Below are 20374 nucleotides of genomic sequence, written 5' to 3' on the forward strand. Positions count from 1 at the left end.
TCTATTCTTATCTCCCCTCTTTTTAACCTTTCAAATTCCTTTAGATCATTGTAATCTTATTAGTATGTTTATTTTCTTATTTTTCTCCTCTATCTCTATTTTCTTTCTTTATTACTCTTCTAATTGTCATTTTTCCTGGTACTTTAGTTAGATTGTGAGCCTTCGGGACAGTAAGGGAATTTCTAAGTACCTATTTTACTTATAATTTTAATGCACCCTATTGTCTATTTTTCTGTAAACCGCTTAGAATCCTAACGGAGTTTAGCGGTATATAAGAAATAAATTACATTACATTACATTAGGGGCATGTTTTGGGCAGAATTAGGGTGGACTTATGATGCAGACATTTTTTTGTAATAATTGAACATTGCAGAAAATGTGCAGGGCAAAACTTAGACGTTTGAGGCTAGACATGTTTCAGTAATGAATAAGGGCCAAACTGACCAGATGACTACTGAAGGCATGGGCAACCCCCCCCCCCCATCTTACTCCCCCAGATGTCTATGAATCCTTCCCACCCACCTCCAAAAATGTAAGTGAAACAGTACATATTAGCATGTATGTCAGCTTCAGATATTATGGCCTGCCCTATTAGAGCAGCAAGCAGATCTCTGGAGTAGCCTAGTGGTTGGTGCAGTTGACTGCAAAGAAGGGGACCCAGGCCCATATCCCACTCTAATACACTTGTGATAGAAATGTGAGCCTTTCAAAACCCACCTGTTTACTGACATATAGGTGGCATCTTCAAGCATAAGGGCTATTGGGGTGGGTGAGTTTTGGAGGGCTCACCATACAAAGTAAGGAGGTTATAGTGAGATGTATATCTGTGGCCTTTTATGTGAAGTCCACTGCTGTGCCCCAATTTTCTTCTGGGATGCCTGTGTAGCCCCAGTCTACTAAGAATGCTGGCCAATGGCTGGTTCTTGTGTGCTTTTCATTTAGAATTTTTTTTTAATGTTTCAAAAAGACAGATATACTGAGGACAAATAAATCTAGGAAATGGCTGTTTTCGAAACAAAAAGAGAAACATTTTTCTGTTTTGGAAATGGTCATTTTCCCTACTGAAATTTTTTTATGTTATCTGCAAAACGTCTAAAGTCAGATTTAGACATCATATTGAATATGCCCCTCAAAATCTTTTAAGTTACTTCCAACAATAGAATAAATTGTTCAAGATATACAAATCAAACATGAGTTCGGCAGAGACACTTGTTGCCTTTGTGGATTTCATAATGATAATTATTTTTGAAGTGACCAAAGGCCCAGACTGACAATCCAAGTCAGCCTGGTCAGCAACTGTAAAACTGTTTTAATTTAGACTAATAATGGTAGGTCTAAATCCAATAAATAGCTTCTGGAAAAATAATTTGGGCCTAGAAAAAAATAAGCCCATATCATTCCTTCGTATAGGCTTCCAGAGATTAGATTATAAACTTCAATCTGCAGATCACTGTTAATGCTTTCCTGACATTAACGAGCATGACAGTTTCCATATATCTTATATCCTCAGATGCTGCTGCTGAGTGCATGCCATCGTTTTACCAGCTCCTTGGGTTTGTTCAGCATTTCATTCCAGTGTTCCAGTTCTCTGCCCCGAGTGTACATGAAGGGCCCAACAACTACACGACCCAACAGATGGTTCTCTAAATGGAAGAAGAAAAAAAAAACACCACACAAAGTACGTTGACCTAGAGTCTTGTAAACAGCATAATTTGTGTTCTAGTTCACTTAACTATACAGCAATAAATGTAAGCAAATAAAATGCAGGTTATTACATCTGTACTGATCTACACCTGGACATTTGTATCTTTATTTATAATAGACTTTACATCGACTCAATAAAAGGATCTTCAAAGTTAGTCACTTGAAGGGTAATTTAGGGCTCCTTTTACTAAACGGTGCTAGAGGTTTTGAACGTAAGCCAGCGAGGTAAATGCGCTAATGCTCTTAGAATTCCTATGAGCGTTGGAGCATTTACCTCACTGGCCCACACTAAAAACCTCTAGCACTGTTTAGTGAAACCCAGCGTTAGTAAGGAGGCATCTATTTTATAAAGAGAAGTAGATGCCTAGTGTCCATAAAATATTAACTTGAGTGACAGGCATGAAAGTTTACTCCATTCCTAAAGTATGTGTACATGTCCACACCACACCTATATTTGTCAAGGATGCATATTGTGATATGCAAGGTATGCCTGCTAGGGCTGTTCCTAATATAAAGCCCACTGCTGGAGCAGATAGTGCCCAAGTTGCTCTGTTTAAACCCCAAGGTAACCTTTTGCCTACAGTTACTCCTGGGTCCAGCAGAGGGAGTACTGGTGCCAGAAGGCAGATTTCCCTTCCCCCATCTAGGAAGGGAAAGGAAGTCAGGATATCCGGCACACCTGAGCGTTTGGGGCGTGGTCCCCAGCTCCTAAACCTCAGGTCTGCATGGCTGGAGGGAGAGAAGCAAGCAGGCAGCGAAAGCAAGCAGTCGCAAAGCTCAGGGCTGAGAGCTCTGCTGTTCCTGAGCAGATGGAGCTGGTAGAGGCTGGGGCAGAGGCACCTGAGAATCCTTGCGAAGAGTTCCAAGATATGGAACTGGATTTTGAACCGGAGTCTTTCACTGAGGTACTTGCCAGCACACAGCCCATGGAAGTCTGCTAGCCAAAGGCAAGTGCCTAATACTATAACTATGGATTACAAATGTACAAGTTTTTGTTTTAAGGCCTATTTTTGAGCAAGTCTGCCTGTGTTTGTTTGAAGGTGGTGGGGGGTTTTGCCCACGTTAAATGTGGAGGGATAGAGGGCCATATCTTGGCAATATTCCAGCACATGGAGCACACCACCTTCCCCAGCACTACTGCGGCTGGAAGAATCAGTGCTGTTGCACTGGTTGAAACAGAAGTATTTTTGGTAAAGACTGTGGACTTAGGCTGAGACTATATTTTGAATGTACAGAGAACCTTTCTTGTTTGGAAGTCTTGCTACAAAGAAAAAGAATCATTTTTGCTGAGATTTAAGGTTTCTAGTCTTGGAGTTTTGAAACCTCTTTTCTTTTTGAGAAATATTACACTGCACTAGAACTGTGTTAAGTTTACTTAAACCTGATAATCAAGGACTTACCTAGTGATGGCTATTACCTGACAAAGTTTAGTTTCCTTGATTACTTTATTTTTTGAAGACTGGTGTAGAGGTGATATGTAAAGCAACCATTTTGTTTTTGGAAATTGCACTATTAAATCCAGTCCAGTTTTTTTTATTTTCTTATTTACCGACTTTGCAGTGTGATTTTTTTTTTTCTTTCTGTTTGGCGAATTTCTGACTTATTTATCCCTGTGTTGCTAGCCGCAGCTCACAGGAGCCAAAACTTCTGTGTCCCAGCGGCTCGGGACCCATTGCCCTGACCCTGCTGGTGACAATATATATTTTTTTATAATCTATGTGCATACTTGCATGTTCTACCCAAACTCCATCTCTGTGCATGCCTTATTTCCTTGGATCTCACAGCGGCCTTTGATACCATCAATCAATTCTTCTAGAAAGGCTAGTCTTTAGGAATATCAGGTAAAATCTTTGAATGGTTTATTTCCTACTTTTCTGATCGTACCTATCAGGTAAATTATGGAAATTCTATCTCAGCTACCTATTTGCAAGGCTTTGGAGTTCCACAAGAGTCAATACTGTCGCCCATTCTGTTCAATCTGTTTTTAGCACCACTTCTAACCCTAGCCCAATCTATTGGTTTCACGGTATACGCAGACGATATACAACTCATTCATCCAATACAACCCAATCTAGCTAGAGATATACAGGACATTTCTAACAAACTAGACAAAATAAATCAATGGCTTACAGAAAATATGCTCTCTCTCAACATTACTAAAACCAAGGCACTTCTCTTCCCTACTAACGACCACAAAACCCTTACGCTCCCTATCGGTATAAAATCAACACCAATTGAATTGTACAATACCATTAAACTTGTTTTATTAGGCAACTACTATAACTAATATCCCCTCCCTACTTCTTGTTCCAAGTCTTGTCCAACGTTTATATGTATGAGGCCCTTAAACAACCATGTTTTTGCTTTTACATATGTATGTACACCGTCTAAACTGTTTAATAGGCGGTATATCAAAATATAAATAAATTTGAAACTTGGCAAAATACGTATCATTTCAAAGGGTGTACTTTTGGTCCAGGTAAACATTTTGTAAGAGGCCATTTACAGGCATAAATGACTAAAATTCCACCAAACTGGGTGATACTTTAACTAGAGTTACCATATGGCTCCAGAAAAAGGAGGATGGATTGAGACACCTGGGCTTTCTTCCATTGCTTTCAATGGAAGTAAAACCCAGATGTTTCAATCTGTCCTCTTTTTTCTGAAGCCATATGGTAACCCTAACTTTAATACCCCTTATAAAATGACCCTCAGAATGTGTTTCTTTTTATTATTATTATTATGGAATTATTCTGTTCCTGGAGAACCTGAGATTTTCTATCTCTAGTCTCCTGGAGGAAATGGATGAGTTTTCTATGTACTCAGGATTTAAAGTAAACCTAGAAAAGACAGAGGAAATGGAAAAAAAAAGGGGGGGGGGTGGATAGAAGTATCAAAAGATTTCCCCTTCAGATGGGTGAGCAAATCTGTAAGGTATCCAGTGGTCAATATATTGGAAGACCCTAACAAGCTAGTAGATCCAATTATAAACCTATGACCCTGATGATTAAGCAGGAGCTGGAGGGATGGAGTAAACTAACTCTTAAGTTGGATAAGTAGATTAGCAACCCGGAAAATGAATATTCTACATAAATTATTTTTTTGTTCATGCAACTGCCCATTTCAGTGCTGTGGAATTTTTTTCAGCAATTCAAAGTAATGTTTAAGAGCTTTGTGTGGGAAAGGAAAAGAACCCAGGAAGGTTGGAGTGCCCTCTCAGAACTGAAGGATAATGGAGATACTGCTTACCCTTATATGAGATACTACGAGTACTACAGAGTAGAGGTTTTTGGGGCTATGAAATATCATTATGTCAAACCAGAGGAGGTCTATTCAGTGGTGCTGGAAAGAAAAGTAGCTTTCTCATATTTGTTTCTTGAATGGGTAGAGATTTCTGGACAAGACTTTTACATTTCAGTTAGGAAAATGAATTCCTGGTTAAGTACTATGATTCCACAAGCACATCATATTATGCTTTTAGGATATTGTTAAAAACTTATCTGTTTGATAAGTTTATAACTTGATTGTTGTATCTTTGCCTATATGTATATTTCACTGATATTTCACTGTACAGTCCTTCTTTGATGTGAACCGTCCGGAATCGCCACAAAATGGTTGGGCGGTATACAAGAATAAAGATTATTATTATTAACAAAAGGTTTGGAGGTTACTGGTGAGGGGTGGGTTTCTCAGAGGAATCTTGAGTATCCAAGTTGGAAGATTTTCTTCCCTTTTCAGGTCTGGATTTTTGGCTAGAAACACTTTGGCTCTCTATGCAAGACCTGAAAATTAAATTGGAAGGAAGAATACCGGTACTTTTTTTCCCCCCAATACTTTCAACTCGGGCATTTTATTATGCTTCTAGAGAATTTGAAGGATATTACAAAATCTTTCTCTCAATTGGAGAAAATTTTAAAGGGAGGGCTGGAAACAATTAACATTGAAAATGTAGAATTGCTTAGTTGAGGATAAAAAGCAGGTGCAAACGCAGATGTGGGTAATTTGGATCAGTAGATGGGACACACACTGAGGGGAGAATGTTTGGCATCAGATTCATATGAACATGCTTAAATGTTCCATTCTCATGGCATGGAAGCAGAGACAGTTTTAAATTGTCTACAGACAGTATTCCACCCCTTTAATCCTTTTTAAGTTGGGAGGGAAAGGTGACCCATTATATTGGAAGTGTGATATATAGACTTATTCTTTAGCATGTGGTGGAAATGTATTAAGATGTAGGAGTTCTGGCAAACCATCCTGGCACATATCAAGAGAATTACTGATGAGGGACGTGAAAATGAGCTCACTGAGGTGTCTGTTAAGGACTAAGACTTCAATTTGTGAGTCTGTCTGTGACATCCTCAGCTAATCAGACAGCTGCTATTAGCAGCCTGAATAGTGATTGCTTGGAGATGGAAGCAAGAGTCGGGCCCCTCTGTGACAGGCTGGTTAGGGAAAGTAGGGGAGATGATGCCTTTCCATAAATTCAAATATATTCTCTAGGAGAAGACACATGAGAAGACAGGAAGGGGATTAAGGTTCCTAGTATCTTATTGTTTGATTCTTTCTATACTACTCTTCTGTAGCACAAACATGGCAGTTTACAGTCTAAAATAAAGTATGAAAGGAAATACAATATTTTCTTGAAAGTAAATAAATGCAGCGTTGAAGTCAGAAGACTGTGGGGAAGTGTGAAAAGGGCAGACTCATTAATTGTATTCCATCTACACATTCCTAGTACCTCTGCTAATGATTACTACTACTGTGAGTCTTCCCCAGAGTTAATTAGATGCCCTAGTAAATATCTGAAATAAGCCTTGCTCTTAATGGTCTTCTTTGATACTTTGATAAATGCTGAACATAAGCCCTGCTTCTTACTGTCTCCTTCCATATTTTGGAGCAGCGAAAGACTGAGACTTGCAGTATCCAGCTCAGCTTGGTCCACTTTGAAGCTGAAGGTTTCATTGTACACTGGGTTGATGGTTCCCAGAACAGCTGCTGTCTTTTTGCACTTGATAAATTTATTGTGGTTCATCAGGGACACCTTGACATACACAGAACCTGTAATTGGGAAATTTCCAGAAAATGTAAAGATGTTAAAAAGCTTTAAGCCTGCCACAAAAGCACAGCCAGAGCAAACCATCATAAGGATACTTTAAAGTGATTTACCCAGGTAACGGATGGTATTTAATATACTGTCTTTCTTTGGTTTGCATATTAAATACAGGTATTTATTTTGTACCTAAGGCAGGGGTGTCAAAGTCCCTCCTCGAGGGCTGCAATCCAGTCGGGTTTTCAGGATTTCCCCCAATGAATATGCAGGAGATCTATTTGCATGCACTGCTTTCATTGTATGCTTTTGTTTTTTAATTGCTGCTTAATCCTTTTTTTTATTTATAATTCTTTATTCATTTTAAAACTGACAAACAAGTGATAAACATTATAACAATACAATACAAATAAGATATACAACACTTGATATTCTTATATATATAATCCCTTAATGTAAAAATTATAACCCCTCCCACCCACCCACCCACCAGTCTTTTAAAGAATATAACCATAATAAACCCAAATCAAATCATTATTTTAAAATCTTAAGCATCCAATTTTCCCTCCTCCCCCCAACTAAATAGATGTAACAATCAAAAAGGAAAACAGTGTTCATTCATTACAATAATTTTCTAATGGCCCCCAGATCTTTATGAAGTTATTATAGTTACTTTTCTGTATAGCAATTGCTCTTTCCACTTTAAAAATATGACAAAGTGAATTCCACCAAAATGAATAATTAAGATTGGTATAATTTTTCCAATTACTAGTAATTTGCTGAATTGCCACCCCCATCATTATCAATAGAAGCTTGTTATTTTAGGATGAAATTTGAGATTTTTTCCCCTCATGCATATTCATTTGGGAAATCCTGAAAACCTGACTGGATTGTGGCCCTTGAAGAGGGACTTTGACACCCCTGACCTAAGGTAATTGAGGGTTAAGTGACTTGCCTAGAGTCACACTGAGCTGCAGTGGGAATTGGAATCAGATTTCTCTTGCTCTTAGATCACTGCACCATTAGACCATTAGTCTTCTCCATTATCAGGTGAAAATTGTCCCCTCAGCAAGGCTAAAAGCTTGTGCCAGTTTTCATGGCAGCTGTACTTTAACTGGATTTAAAAGGAGACATTCCCAGGCAGGACCTGTCCAAGGGTATTGTGTAGCCTAAGCGAACCTTCACCCTTAACCCACTTCTACCCAATTACCGTATGTACTCTAATATAGGATGAGATTTTGGGGCCAAAAATGGGGATCTCGTCCTATATTTGGGTCATCATCCAACCCCCGCCCCGACTTGATGTAGGCTTCCTATAGGCCTGGACAGGAGGGATCCCTCTCGGCTCAGCCACTACAAATAAATTTTTTTTTAACTCCCGTGTACCTTTTCTGTTACCCCCTACAACCGTGTACCTTTTCAGTTATCCCTGGTGGTCCAGCAGTGTGTGGGTAGGACCACGTTCCTGCCCTGCGCACCTCCTTTGGGGCTCATGGTGCACAGGCATGCAGGAGCAAGCTTCTGGAGCTCCTGTGCAGCCCTACGCCTTTCACTGAATGGCTGCAGCCAGTTCTCGCGGGACTTGCGGAACCTGGCAGCAGCCATTCAGCGAGAGGTGCAGGGCTGCGTGGGAGCTCCAGAAGCTCGCTTCTGCATGCCTGTGCACCGCAAGTCCTGAGCCCAGAAGGAGGTGCGCAGGGCAGGAACACAGTCCTGCCCATTTACCGCTGGACCACCAGGGATAACTGAAAAGGTACACAGGGGGAAGAGGGGTAACAGAAAAGGTACACCAGGGTAGGGGGGGTAAAAAAAATTTATTTTTAGTGGCTGGGCCGGGAGACAGTAGGGGATCTCTCCTGTTCCAGCCTACCACTGGACTACCAGAGGTGGAAGAGGAGGTGGAACAGGGTGCAGAGCCTGCCAGGGAGGGGGGCTGGCTGCATAGCCTGGTAGGGAGGGAAGAGGGCTGGGTGCAGAGCCTGGTAGGGAAGGGGGCTGGGTGCAGAGCTTTACAGGGCAGGGAAGGAAGGGGGCTGGGTGCAGAGCTTTGCAGGGAAGGGGGCTTGGTGCAGCAGAGCTTTGCAGGGCAGGGAGGGAAGGGGACTGGGTGCAGAGTCTGACAGGGGAGGGTGTGAGGGAGAGGACACTGGGTGCAGATCTTGGCAGGGCATGACACTTGAATATTAAGCCCCCGTCATATTCAAGTCAACCATTTTTCCTCCTTTTGGGGGGAAATAGGGGTCTCGTCTTATATTTAGATCGACTTATATTCAGGTCCCTAATCTGTCCTACCCCCAATATAATATGCTTTTAAATATTTAGTTTTGCTTTGTATTCATGTTTATATTACACTCACAAAATAATTCCCAGCTTCCAAAAGTCATTCACTTAGGTAAATGGGCTATTTGAAAACTGCTCATCCTTCTTACAGGCAAAAGTAGGCACTGATGGCTCTTACATTTGTGTGGCTGTCAGAATCTCTTGTTTTGCTTTAATTGTAATTGCTTTTTCTGTCCCCACCCTCTTCCCCAAAGAAGTTGCTGCCCCAGGTAATGGCCTAGTCTTACCTGATGTTTAGGCCAGCCCTGTTCCCAGGGAGGTCAGAGGTGGAAAATAATGGATCTGCTTTTGATAGTCAAATGTGTGCATGTTGTTTTGTGCTATCCATAGAAATCATAATACAATGAATTGTGTTGAGAATGTAATGAAGGAAGGAAATAAATGAATGTTTTAGGTCTTTTTGTGATTTATGGAGTTCTTAATATTTATTATTGTAATTTAATTGTAAACCACTTAGAAATTTTGTATACTTTAGCAGTATATTTATTTATTTAATTCATTTTCTACCCCGTTCTCCCAAAGCAGCTCAGAACAGATTACATACATAATATACAGTTAACAATTTGCCATAGCTACAGTACAAGTTTTTGATACAAGTTTTTTATCCTAACTTGACACTACGGATCTAAAACCAATTTATTTATTTAAAAATTTATATACCACCTAACGTCTAGGCAGTTTACAAAACAACATACAAAATAAATAACAATACAACATAGACACACATGGCTCCTTTTATGAAGGCGCATTAGGGCCTTAAAGCAAAGAATAGCATGCGCTAAAATGCCGCGAATGCTAGCCGCTACCGCCTCCTCTTGAGCAGTCGGTAGTTTTTGGCTAGCGTGCGCTAATCTGGTGCGTGCGCTAAAAACGATAGCGCACCTTCGTAAAAGGAGCCCATAGACTCTTCTATATCCTCCACTATGAACATGCTCATTTTGTTCACATAAATGGGTTGTCCTATAACTAAGGGGGTCTTTCACTAAGGCGCGCTAATATTTAGCAGGTGCCTTGGTAAAAGATCTTATCAATCTTCATGAGTTTTTTTTTTAAATATCACAGAAATACTTACAAATATTTGACAAATAATTGTGTCTTCTAAAGTTTCTTAAAAGTATCCCTGGGTTTACAAAATCATAACTGGCCTATCAATGAGGTCAAAAATTTCACCCCTACTATTGAAAACATAGAATTTCAGACCCTGGTAAATATCATATTTCTCTCTTTCATCAATGACAATCTCCTATCCTGTGCTGATCTTAGTTCCCTTCTTGAACAATACAACACCAACAAATCTTGAAAACATCCATGGGCTGTATGATATAAAACCGGATGTACAATCGAGAGCACTTTATATTAAACTCTCTGTTGTACAGGAAACCAATGTAACTGCTTCAGAATTGGTGTAATATTGGCCATCCATGAAGCACCCACAATCAATCTTGCAGCAGAATTCATTTATGCACTCCAAGTCTCTCTTTTCCTTATGTATATAGATAATATACAGTTTACAGATTAAATTTGCCATAGTTAAGTGTAAGATTTTTTAATACAAGTTTTTATCCTAATGCAACACTTACCGAGGATCTTGTATCAATATACATTTATATGTAATATATCATTGTACAACTCAATATACTTTGAAAAATAAATTCAGGTGATCTTCATAAATTGCACTTCCCTAATCACCTCATGTAATATAAATATTTGTGATCTTAAATAATAAATATATATATTTGTGAAAAGCTCAGACCCAACAACCAACCTCTAGTGATATACACGGAGGCAGTTGTAAATGAGACCATCACAGTGAACAGAGATAGTGAACAGCTTGTGATGGTCTCATTTACAACTGCCTCCGTGTATGCCATTGATCAAAAGGTTGGACCAGAAGGTTGCAAGGGCAGGAGCATCCCTCACACTATCTACTATCTTCTCTAGAAATGATTAGTAGTAACATATAACATAATATAAAACTCACTTGTATACCACAAATACCATTAAGTTCTATGTGGTTCACAAAGACTTGTACTTATGATCCTACAAATATCGCATCTCCCTCCTCACTGGTGCTTAGCATGTAAACAACTCGATTTCATAGCTTCACCTCATCTACAAAACTTTCAATATCTCAGGATTTTGGAACTTCCGCACATGATGGTTTGTCATAGTCTCTATTTTACAAAACACAGGAGAGTGTGGCATAGTGGTTAGAGCTACAGCCTCAGCACCCTTACATTGTGGGTTCAAACTCTGAGCTGCTCCTTGTGACCCTGGATAAGTCACTTAATCCTCTACTGCCCCCAGGTACATTAGATAGATTGTGAGTCCACCAGGACAGATAGGGAAAATGCTTTGAAGTACCTGTATGTAAACTGCTTTGAGTGTGGTTGTAAAACTACAAAAAGGCGGTATACAAATCCCTTTCTCTAATTTTTTCTATATACTCATCAGCTGGAAACTGGATATACCTCCTATCATGTTCAATAGATAGTACATTTACTTTCTACTATTCTTCTGCCACACCTCTTCTCCCATACTACCTCAGTCTTCTTTGGTCCTCTGGAGAGATGGGTGCAAACAACTTCTTTTCCACAGTTTCTCTGGGAACTTCAGTTCTTGATACTGTCTTAAAGTAATCTCTTTCTAGTGCAACAAGAATATCAGTCTTCACATAGAAACATGACGGCAGATAAAAGCCAAATGGCCCATCTAGTCTGCCCATCCACAGTAACCATTATCTCTTTCTCTCTCTGAGAGATCCCAAGTGCCTATCCCAGGCCCTCTTGAATTCAGACACAGTCTCTGTTTCCACCACCTCTTCCGGGAGACTGTTCCACCACCCTTTCCATAAAAAAGTATTTCCTCAGATTACTCCAGAGCCTAGTACCTCTTAACTTCATCCTAAGCCTTCTCATTGCAGAGTTTTCTTTCAAATGAAAGAGACTTGACTCATGCACATTTATATTATGTAGATATTTAAACTTCTCTATCATATATCCCCTCTCCCACCTTTCCTCCAAAGTATACAGATTGAAAACGAATCAGTCTTTATGGATAAACTCCAAGATTTCAAATTGGCAGATCTAAAATCCTATGGAAGAACTGGATTATTGCAGGTATTCGAACTTTGAATGATGTTATTTCAGATGGTAAACTGCTTGAATTTTCACAGCTGCAGCATAGATTTGGTCTTAATAAATCACAAAGTTTTAAATGGTTGCAGCTGAAGCAGGCTATTCAGGTGGGGTTCTCTGAATGGAAAACATTGAATAATCAGTATAGTTTAGAGTTCCTATGCTTTCAAGCGGACTTCCTGGGACATCAAGCCGCATTGTGGTATAAGTTAATATCTGGATATATGAATAAAAAACAAAAAACGGTCTTAGAGACATTTGGAGTATTGAGATTAAGCAGCAAATTTCTGCATCTCAATGGCCATGAATTTTGGACCCCTGTTCGTTTACAAAAGTTAGATAGCTCTAGGTCTAATAAATGCTGGCACTCTAATCTGGAAGCGTGGACACTTGATCATTTAATTTACCATTGTCCCTGTATAAGATTATTTTGGAATTCAATTTGGACTCAAATAAATTGTCTATTAGAAAACCATGTTGCATTATCCTATGATACTATTCTATTTGGCATGTCTATGAGGAAAAAAAGTCAAATATCAGCACATAATAACAAACTATTATTAATCTTGACTGGGGTTGCTATTCAGCATATCACCAATAACTGGAAAAATTATACTAATCTTAATTATACATTTTGGTGGAATTCGGTATGCCATATTTTTAAGATGGAAAGAGCAATTGCAATACAGAAAGGGAACTATAATAATTTTATAAAGATCTGGGGGCCATTGGAACTATATTGTAATGAGTAAACATCATTTTCCTTGGATGAATATATATACACATAGGAGGGGTGGGGGGAGTTTTTCTGGAAATTTCACTAAATTATATGTTTATATTATATTTATGATATAATTGATTATAATATTTGAAATAAGGTGGGTGGGACGGGATATAATTTTTATGTTTTTAGAATTATATGAGAATTACAAGTGTTATTGTTGTTACTAATGATATATTCCTGTATGCTTGCTGTAAGTTTTCAAAATGAATAAAGATTTAAAAAAAAAAAAGACATCGTACACCATTTTAGTAGGGTTCCTCTGCACTTTTACCATTTTGTATACAGAACTATTTATATGCTGTCTGTTTATTTTGTGCTTTCACATTTCCAAACCCATGCTCCAGATAAGCCATATTTCAGATAGTGAAGGTAGGTCCCGATCCTTGAGCCTTACAATCTAGAAGGTATTATATGAACACACCAGTACATGATATCAAGACAATGAGGAGTAATATGCCTTGATAACATCATTCTGTCTCTTTTCATACCTTCTGGAACTAGTTATTCGGATATCCTCCCTAAAGAAAGTCTCAGACCAAGTCATATGCTATTCCCTAAACTGCAGCAAGTCCAAGAAGTCACATGTGATGCAGTCGTGTTAGCTAGATCTTGTGGCTGCTAATAAGTCATTCATTGAGTAATTTCCAAAGAATTTGCCTGAGTAAATTCCTTCCCCTCCTCAGCCAAAACTATTCACCCTGCCTTTTATGTGGCAAAGAGAGCAAGGGAAGTGGTCTTTAATTTTTCCCATATGTTCTTTGAGCACAGAGGCAAATTCTGAGGTGGGCTTCCTTGACATCTACAGAGAGAGCAAGTTCTCCTTACCAGTCTTCTATTTTCACTGATTTGGTTCCCTTACCTTCACAGAGGACGAATAATTCTGGGAAAACTTCTGACACTCATCCAGCTTAGCTTGATTCGTCTCAATTTTGTCCACCAATGCCTGGCCCTTCCTTTACTGAGAAGTCTGTAGAGAGCCTAATGTACATATTCTTCAGCTCTTCCTCCTCTCACACTGGGCTGTACAAGATTTCCTCAGTCCTATGCTCTACAGTGAAGTTGTAGGAGTGTCTCTGTTCTGCTCATGTTTATTTGGGGGGGGGGGTTTCTCCCATAAGCAATTTGATAGTGTCGGTGACTAACAAGAAGGTGGCTTGATTCTTCAGTCGAAGATGCGAACCAGGAAGTGAAGGTTTGGATGCTCTGGTGCAGCCATGGCCGTGTTTCCTCCATGGTCCATGATAGGCAGGGTCCTAAGGAGAATAATATTGCACCCAGGGCTGGTAGTTCTAGTTGTGCCAAACTGGCCAAGACATCTATGCTTTGCAGATCTCATCCATCTATAGAAGGTCCAAGGCCTCAGACTTCCAAGTCTTCCAAGGTTGCTCATGCAGGGCCCAATCGTCCTGGAGGATCTGGACCGCTTTGGTCTTACATCATGGCTCTTTAACATGCAGCCTTAATAAGAACATAAGAACTGCCATCTCCGGATCAGACCCATGGTCCATCAAGTCCGGCGATCCGCACACGCGGAGGCCCAGTCAGGTATACACCTGATGTAGTTTTAGTCACCCATATCCCTCTATGCCTCTCATAAGGAGATGTGCATCTAATTTGCCTTTGAATCCCAGCACAGTGGATTCCTTGATAACCTCCTTTGGGAGAGCATTCCAGGCGTCTACCACTCGCTGCGTAAAACAGAACTTCCTGACATTTGTCCTGGACTTGTCCCCCCTTAGCTTCAAACCATGTTTTCTTGTCCGTGTCGTGTTGGACAATGTAAATAATTTATTTTCCTGCTCTATTTTATCGATGCCTTTCAGCATTTTGAACGTCTCGATCATGTCCCCTCGCAGCCTTCTCTTCTCAAGGGAGAACAGTCCTAGTTTCTTGAGTCGTTCCTCATATTCCAAGTTCTCCATACCTCTTATTAACTTCGTTGCTCGTCTCTGCACCCTCTCTAACAGTTTTATATCCTTCTTTAGGTTGGGAGACCAATGTTGGACACAGTATTCCAAGTGTGGTCTGACCATTGCTCTATAAAGCGGTATTATGACTTTCTCCGATCTACTCGTGATTCCTTTCTTTATCATGCCTAACATTCTGTTTGCTTTCTTTGCCGCTGCCGCGCATTGTGCCGACGGCTTCAGGGTCCTATCTATCAGTACACCCAGGTCCTTTTCTTGTTCGCTCTTACCCAGAGTTGCGCCTGACATTCTATACTCGTATTCCTTATTCTTACTACCTAAATGCATTACTTTGCATTTCTCCACGTTGAACTTCATCTGCCATTGATCTGCCCATTTCTCTAACTGATACAAGTCGCTCTGGAGTTCCTCGCTATCCTCCTGCGATCTGATTGCCCGGCATAGCTTTGTGTCGTCTGCAAACTTAATGATCTCACTGGATATTCCGTCTTCCAGGTCATTGATATAAATATTAAATAGGATCGGCCCAAGCACGGAGCTCTGGGGCACACCACTAGTCACTTTCTCCCAGTCTGAGAACTTTCCATTTATGCCCACTCTCTGCTTTCTGTTTTCCAACCATTTGCCTATCCACCTTTGTATATCTCCCTCTATTCCGTGGCTTTGTAGTTTCCTGAGAAGCCTTTCATGTGGAACTTTGTCGAATGCTTTTAAGATCCAAGAAACATTCAACCTTAGCCATGTATACAAAGGCCTGGAAGTATGTCTGGTACACACAGAGGAGTTTGGACCCAGTCATGGGTCTCCATAGTACTAGCATTCCTTTTATTTTTTTTTAATAAATCTTTATTAATTTTCCAATCAAATCAATGCATTAAAATATACATATACATATAATTAACTTCAAAATTGCATTTACATCAATCATAGAAATACTTCAAAAACATACACTCTCATAGAAACATAGAATATGATGGCAGAAAAGGGCAACTTGCCCAACAAGTCTGCCCACTCTAAGGACCCTCCCCCCTAAGCACTTCCATGAAGTGAACCCACATGCTTATCCCATTTTTTCTTAAAATCGAGCACATTGCTTGCCTTAATTACCTGAAGTGGAAGATCATTCAGATTATCCAAGACAAGTTTTAAACTAATTCATAGCCCAGACCATTCTGATAACACACTGCCAGGGGAGGAGTTCATTATTATTCGAGCCTCTAGGGCATACAGTATCCAAGCGGTATATCCACCGTTGTTCTCTCTGTCAGAGAAAACGTTGCCAGTTGCCTCTTCTCGTAGCTGCTTTACATTGTTCTAATACTATGCATTTCAGTACGCTTGAATCATGATACTGTATGCCCTAGAGGCTTGAATAATAGAGTGGAGTGTTCTTCTTTCTATTGAACTCCTCCCCCGGCAGTGCGTCATCAGCATAACCTGGGCTATGAGTTAGTTTAAATCTTGTCTGGGCGTCTGTGAGCCACGGCGCCATATTAACGGATAGTCTGAGCGAGAGTACTTGCAGCAGCGCTGTCTTGTTGGTAAACCCCTGACACAGCTTTGAACAGCGAAACAAGGATTCCCTGTTGGGTGACTTGGAAGGGATGCCTGTAGCTTGGATTTGGATCTAACCAGCATAGAATTGGACATCGCTGGATTCCTTTCAGAAGCTAAGTTCCCCCTTCCATTTTTTACAATTGTAGTGCTGATGTGTTTTTTTGTCCTTATGACTAACAGCACTTTATGGATTTCAACGGTCTTCTTGGACTTGACTCTGAGGGTGTATGTAATGGAGACTTTCAGAGCACATACTGGGAAACCGAGTTAGTAGCACCTTCTTTGGAGTTTTTTTTTAAGACCCAGGAAGCCCTTTAACTAAGGTCTTTTTTTCTCCAAAGTTTTTTCAAGTTCTTTTCTAAAGTTTGTTTGGTGCTCCTCAGAGGTCTTACAGTATTGTTATTTTGAGAACTCTTAAGACACCACAGTGGTTTATTAGGACTGGTTAGATCGGTATATATGCCCCTCATGTTTTTTTCTTTATATAGTAATTGAAATCACCCATTATTATATTGTTGCCCATTTCTCGTTTTCCTTATCTCTGAAAACATTTCTTCATCTGTCTGCTCATTTTGTCCCAGGGGACAGTAGTGTAACCCTCTCTTTATATTCCTTCCCTTCACACATGGAATTTCTATCTATAAAGATTCCACACTGCTGATTCTATGTCATGCAAAATATATATATATATTTTTTTAATTCAATTCCCTCTTTAACATATAGCACAACCCCCCCCCCCTCCAATTTGATCTACTTTATCCTTGCAATATAATTTGTTCCCAGGTAACACAGTGTCCCATTGATTGTCAACTTTCACCAGGTCTCCGAGATGCCTATTATATCTATTTCATCATTCAGTGCAATGGTTTACAAGATCCAAGGCAACATGGATTTACAAAAGGAAAATGATGTAAAAAAAAAATATCTGATTGATTTCTTCAACTGGGTGACCAGAGCACTGGCATGCCCTATACTGTATTCCCCTGAAATTCATGGGGGTTCCATTCCAGGAATCCCCACGAATTTCAAAAAACCGCAAATACGGTTTTAAGGCAGGGGAGACAGGAGAGGGCAGCCGGAGCGCCAGCGAGTGAAGGGAATCACTTGCTGAATGCTCCAATTGCCTCTTCCTGTACTAAAGTCAGGCCTCACCAATCAAGAGCTGCTTTGACACACAACTACTGATTGGTAAGGCCTGACTTTAGTACAGGAAGAGGCGGTCGGAGCATACAGCGAGTGATTTCCTTAACTCACTTGCGCTCCGGCTGCCCTCTCCTGCTCTCTAGCTGCCCTCTCCTGCCTGGTCATTCGCGAATGACCGGGACCACGAACTGCCAACTTTGAATTCACGGTCTTAGGAGGTTTGTGAACAAATTGAATGGGCTGAAGTTATGATCCAACGTGGTGAGCTGAATTAGAAACTCACTGACTGACAAATGACATAATGGTAATGAATGGAATTCACTCAGAGGAAAGAAAGATGAGTAGTAGAATGCCTCAAGAATTGGTATAGGGGCTGATTCTAATTAAATATTTTTGTAAGTGACATTGCTGAAGGGTTAAAAGGGAAAGTTTGCCTTTTTGCAGACATGAAGATTTGCAACAAAGTGGACACCTGGTCTGGCAGTTAAAATTTAATGCAAAGAAATGTGGAGTGATGCACATGTGGTGCAGAAAATCAAAAGCTGTGGCCCTCTTTTATGAAGTCACAGTAGAGTGTTACAGTGCTGGCCAATGAGGTAAATGCTTTGACGGTCATTCAGTCCCTATGAGCATCGGAGCATTTACCTCACTGCTCTACTGCAGCTTGATAAAAGAGGGACCTGTATTTGCTAGGTAAAATCCAGTTTCTAGATATGCCCATTGCTCACAAAAAAAGTTTGAATATTGAAAGAAACATGTAATTTTCTTCCCCTCTGTAAAATAACAGTTATTAAGAGCCTCTCATACAGTAGAAGGGAAAGAGAAACAGTAGAGAAAAAAAAATGCTTTTCTGTTAGGGAGTGGGTGGAATTTTCTCTCTTTAAACATAGCATTATTACACTCTTGGGGACAATTTCTGTTGAATGAAACAAATATTCCAATTGTATGGGCTGCTACTGCTTTATGGACTTCAATCCTCCCTTTAGAGAATGGTCAGACAGTCTACAGGAGAGTGATGTGAGAGGAAACTGTGGTACACTGGTTTAATTTCTTGAAATGAAATTCATTTATCCCTTGAGAAAATTAATAACATCTTTTCCTTTCTTCCTTCCTTTTTGAATGCTTCTGTACTATTTAATGCATCCAGATCAGAGCATGGTATCCAATTAAAGGGCCATTCAGTCCTTCTGCAGCAGTGACTATTTTTTCACTGCTGATGCGGTAACAAAGAAAGAGAAGCAATACCTAAAGAAATACTAGCTCTTCATTTTGCCCCCTGCAGTCAGGTCAGTTCTAAACTTGTTCTGTTCCAGAGTCAGACACACTTCAGTATATGCTTCCTACTCTTTCTTTTCTGAATTGATGATATAATTTACTAAATGATGGCAAATACAAATAAAAATGTCTCATCTTGGACCATAATGTTTCCCAGCTTATCAACATTCTTCTAAAATTTGTCTTAATCATGACCAAAAATCCATCACATCATTGATCTCCTCATGCTTTCTTGGAGTCCTGAAGCAACTATCCTATATAATTGCTATTTGGATTCAACTACCCAATAGTTATATGCATTACAAATTCATGATTAAATTGTCTTATATTTCTGGGCCATAGACTCTGAGGGTTAAAATCATCCTTTAGTCACTATGAATCATCTGTATTTATCCTACCTCTTTTATGAATTCTATTACCATTTTTTTCTACCACTTCCTCCACCATCTTTTCTATGGATATTTCTTGAGGCTTTCCCCTAGGCATTTTACATCATGACCTAGTTCTACAACTTCCTTTCTGTTGAAAAAGATTTTCCTCTTGTGCTTTACAACCCTTCAGGTATTTAAATATCTCTATACTATCCCTTCATCTCTGCTCTCCTCTATAGAATAGATAGAGTCATTGGGGCTGATAGTTAGACCAAAGGAGCTCAATTTGGCTGCTATAAATGGCCAGTTAGTGGTTTAAATTTTGTGGATAGCTGGCTATCTGCTAACCACTAAACAATAATATTCAGCAGCCAACTTGTGCTGAATATTAGCACTTAGCTGGCTTAGTGCAATTTAACCGGCCAGGCAGATTGTGTCTTATTTCCTATGACTCTTGGTGCTGCTCCTACAACATTTTGGTTGCCTTTTTCTGAACTCTTCTTTATCCTATCTGAGATAAAGGCCTCTACAACTGAACACTGTATTACAAGAGAGACCTGTACAGAATTATTGCTTCCTTTTTTCTGATATTATACTTTTCTCCTTATGCATCAGCCTCTTCCTGGCTCTGGCCACCACCTTATTACATTCTTTCATTATGTTAAGGTCATCAAACACCAGCATACCAAGATCTTTCTCTTGATGAGTGCACATCAGCATGTACCACACCCTCAAAATTCAGCAACACAAATGCACAATTCTAGACTGTCTTGCACTTGCACTAAATCTTAACTGCCAAACATTTGCCCACCCCTCAAGCTTTTTTAGATTGCTCCTCTTTCTAGCTGCCTCCATTAGGAATTTTCAGTTCATTGCAGATCTTTGTGTCATTTCCAAAAAGACAAATCTTTCTTTTTAATCCTTTCGCAATTTCACACTGACAAACACAATGAAAAAAACAGCCCAGGATCTAGTCTTTAACTGCTCTACTCACTAGCTATCTTTATTCAGAGTGAGTTCCATTTGCTGATGACATCATGAATTAAGAGTCTTAAGATCTTTATGATCAAAACTGCACCAAGGGC

General features: G+C 39.8%; 2 protein-coding genes across 5 annotated transcripts in view; one reads left to right on the forward strand and one right to left on the reverse strand.

The window, feature by feature from the left end:
- Positions 1 to 1630, forward strand: part of SHLD2 (shieldin complex subunit 2) — a 174190-nt gene extending 172560 nt beyond the window's left edge. Inside the window, exon 12 of the transcript XR_004539145.1 lies at positions 1511 to 1630. The gene's annotated coding sequence lies outside the window, so the exon portion shown is untranslated. The remainder of the gene's footprint in view (positions 1 to 1510) is intronic.
- The window catches only part of LOC117359028 (synaptotagmin-15), a 63429-nt gene continuing 43579 nt past the window's right edge, over positions 525 to 20374 (reverse strand). For all 4 annotated transcript variants that reach the window (XM_033941123.1, XM_033941125.1, XM_033941122.1 and 1 more), the window contains exons 7-8: positions 6583 to 6765; positions 525 to 1643 (exon numbers count right to left, since the gene is read on the reverse strand). In XM_033941123.1, the coding sequence (XP_033797014.1) occupies positions 1507 to 1643; positions 6583 to 6765 (320 nt within the window). In that variant the 3' untranslated portion in view covers positions 525 to 1506. The remainder of the gene's footprint in view (positions 1644 to 6582; positions 6766 to 20374) is intronic.

Source organism: Geotrypetes seraphini, chromosome 4 (assembly GCF_902459505.1).
Source record: "Geotrypetes seraphini chromosome 4, aGeoSer1.1, whole genome shotgun sequence".
NCBI classification, from domain to species: Eukaryota; Metazoa; Chordata; class Amphibia; order Gymnophiona; family Dermophiidae; genus Geotrypetes; species Geotrypetes seraphini.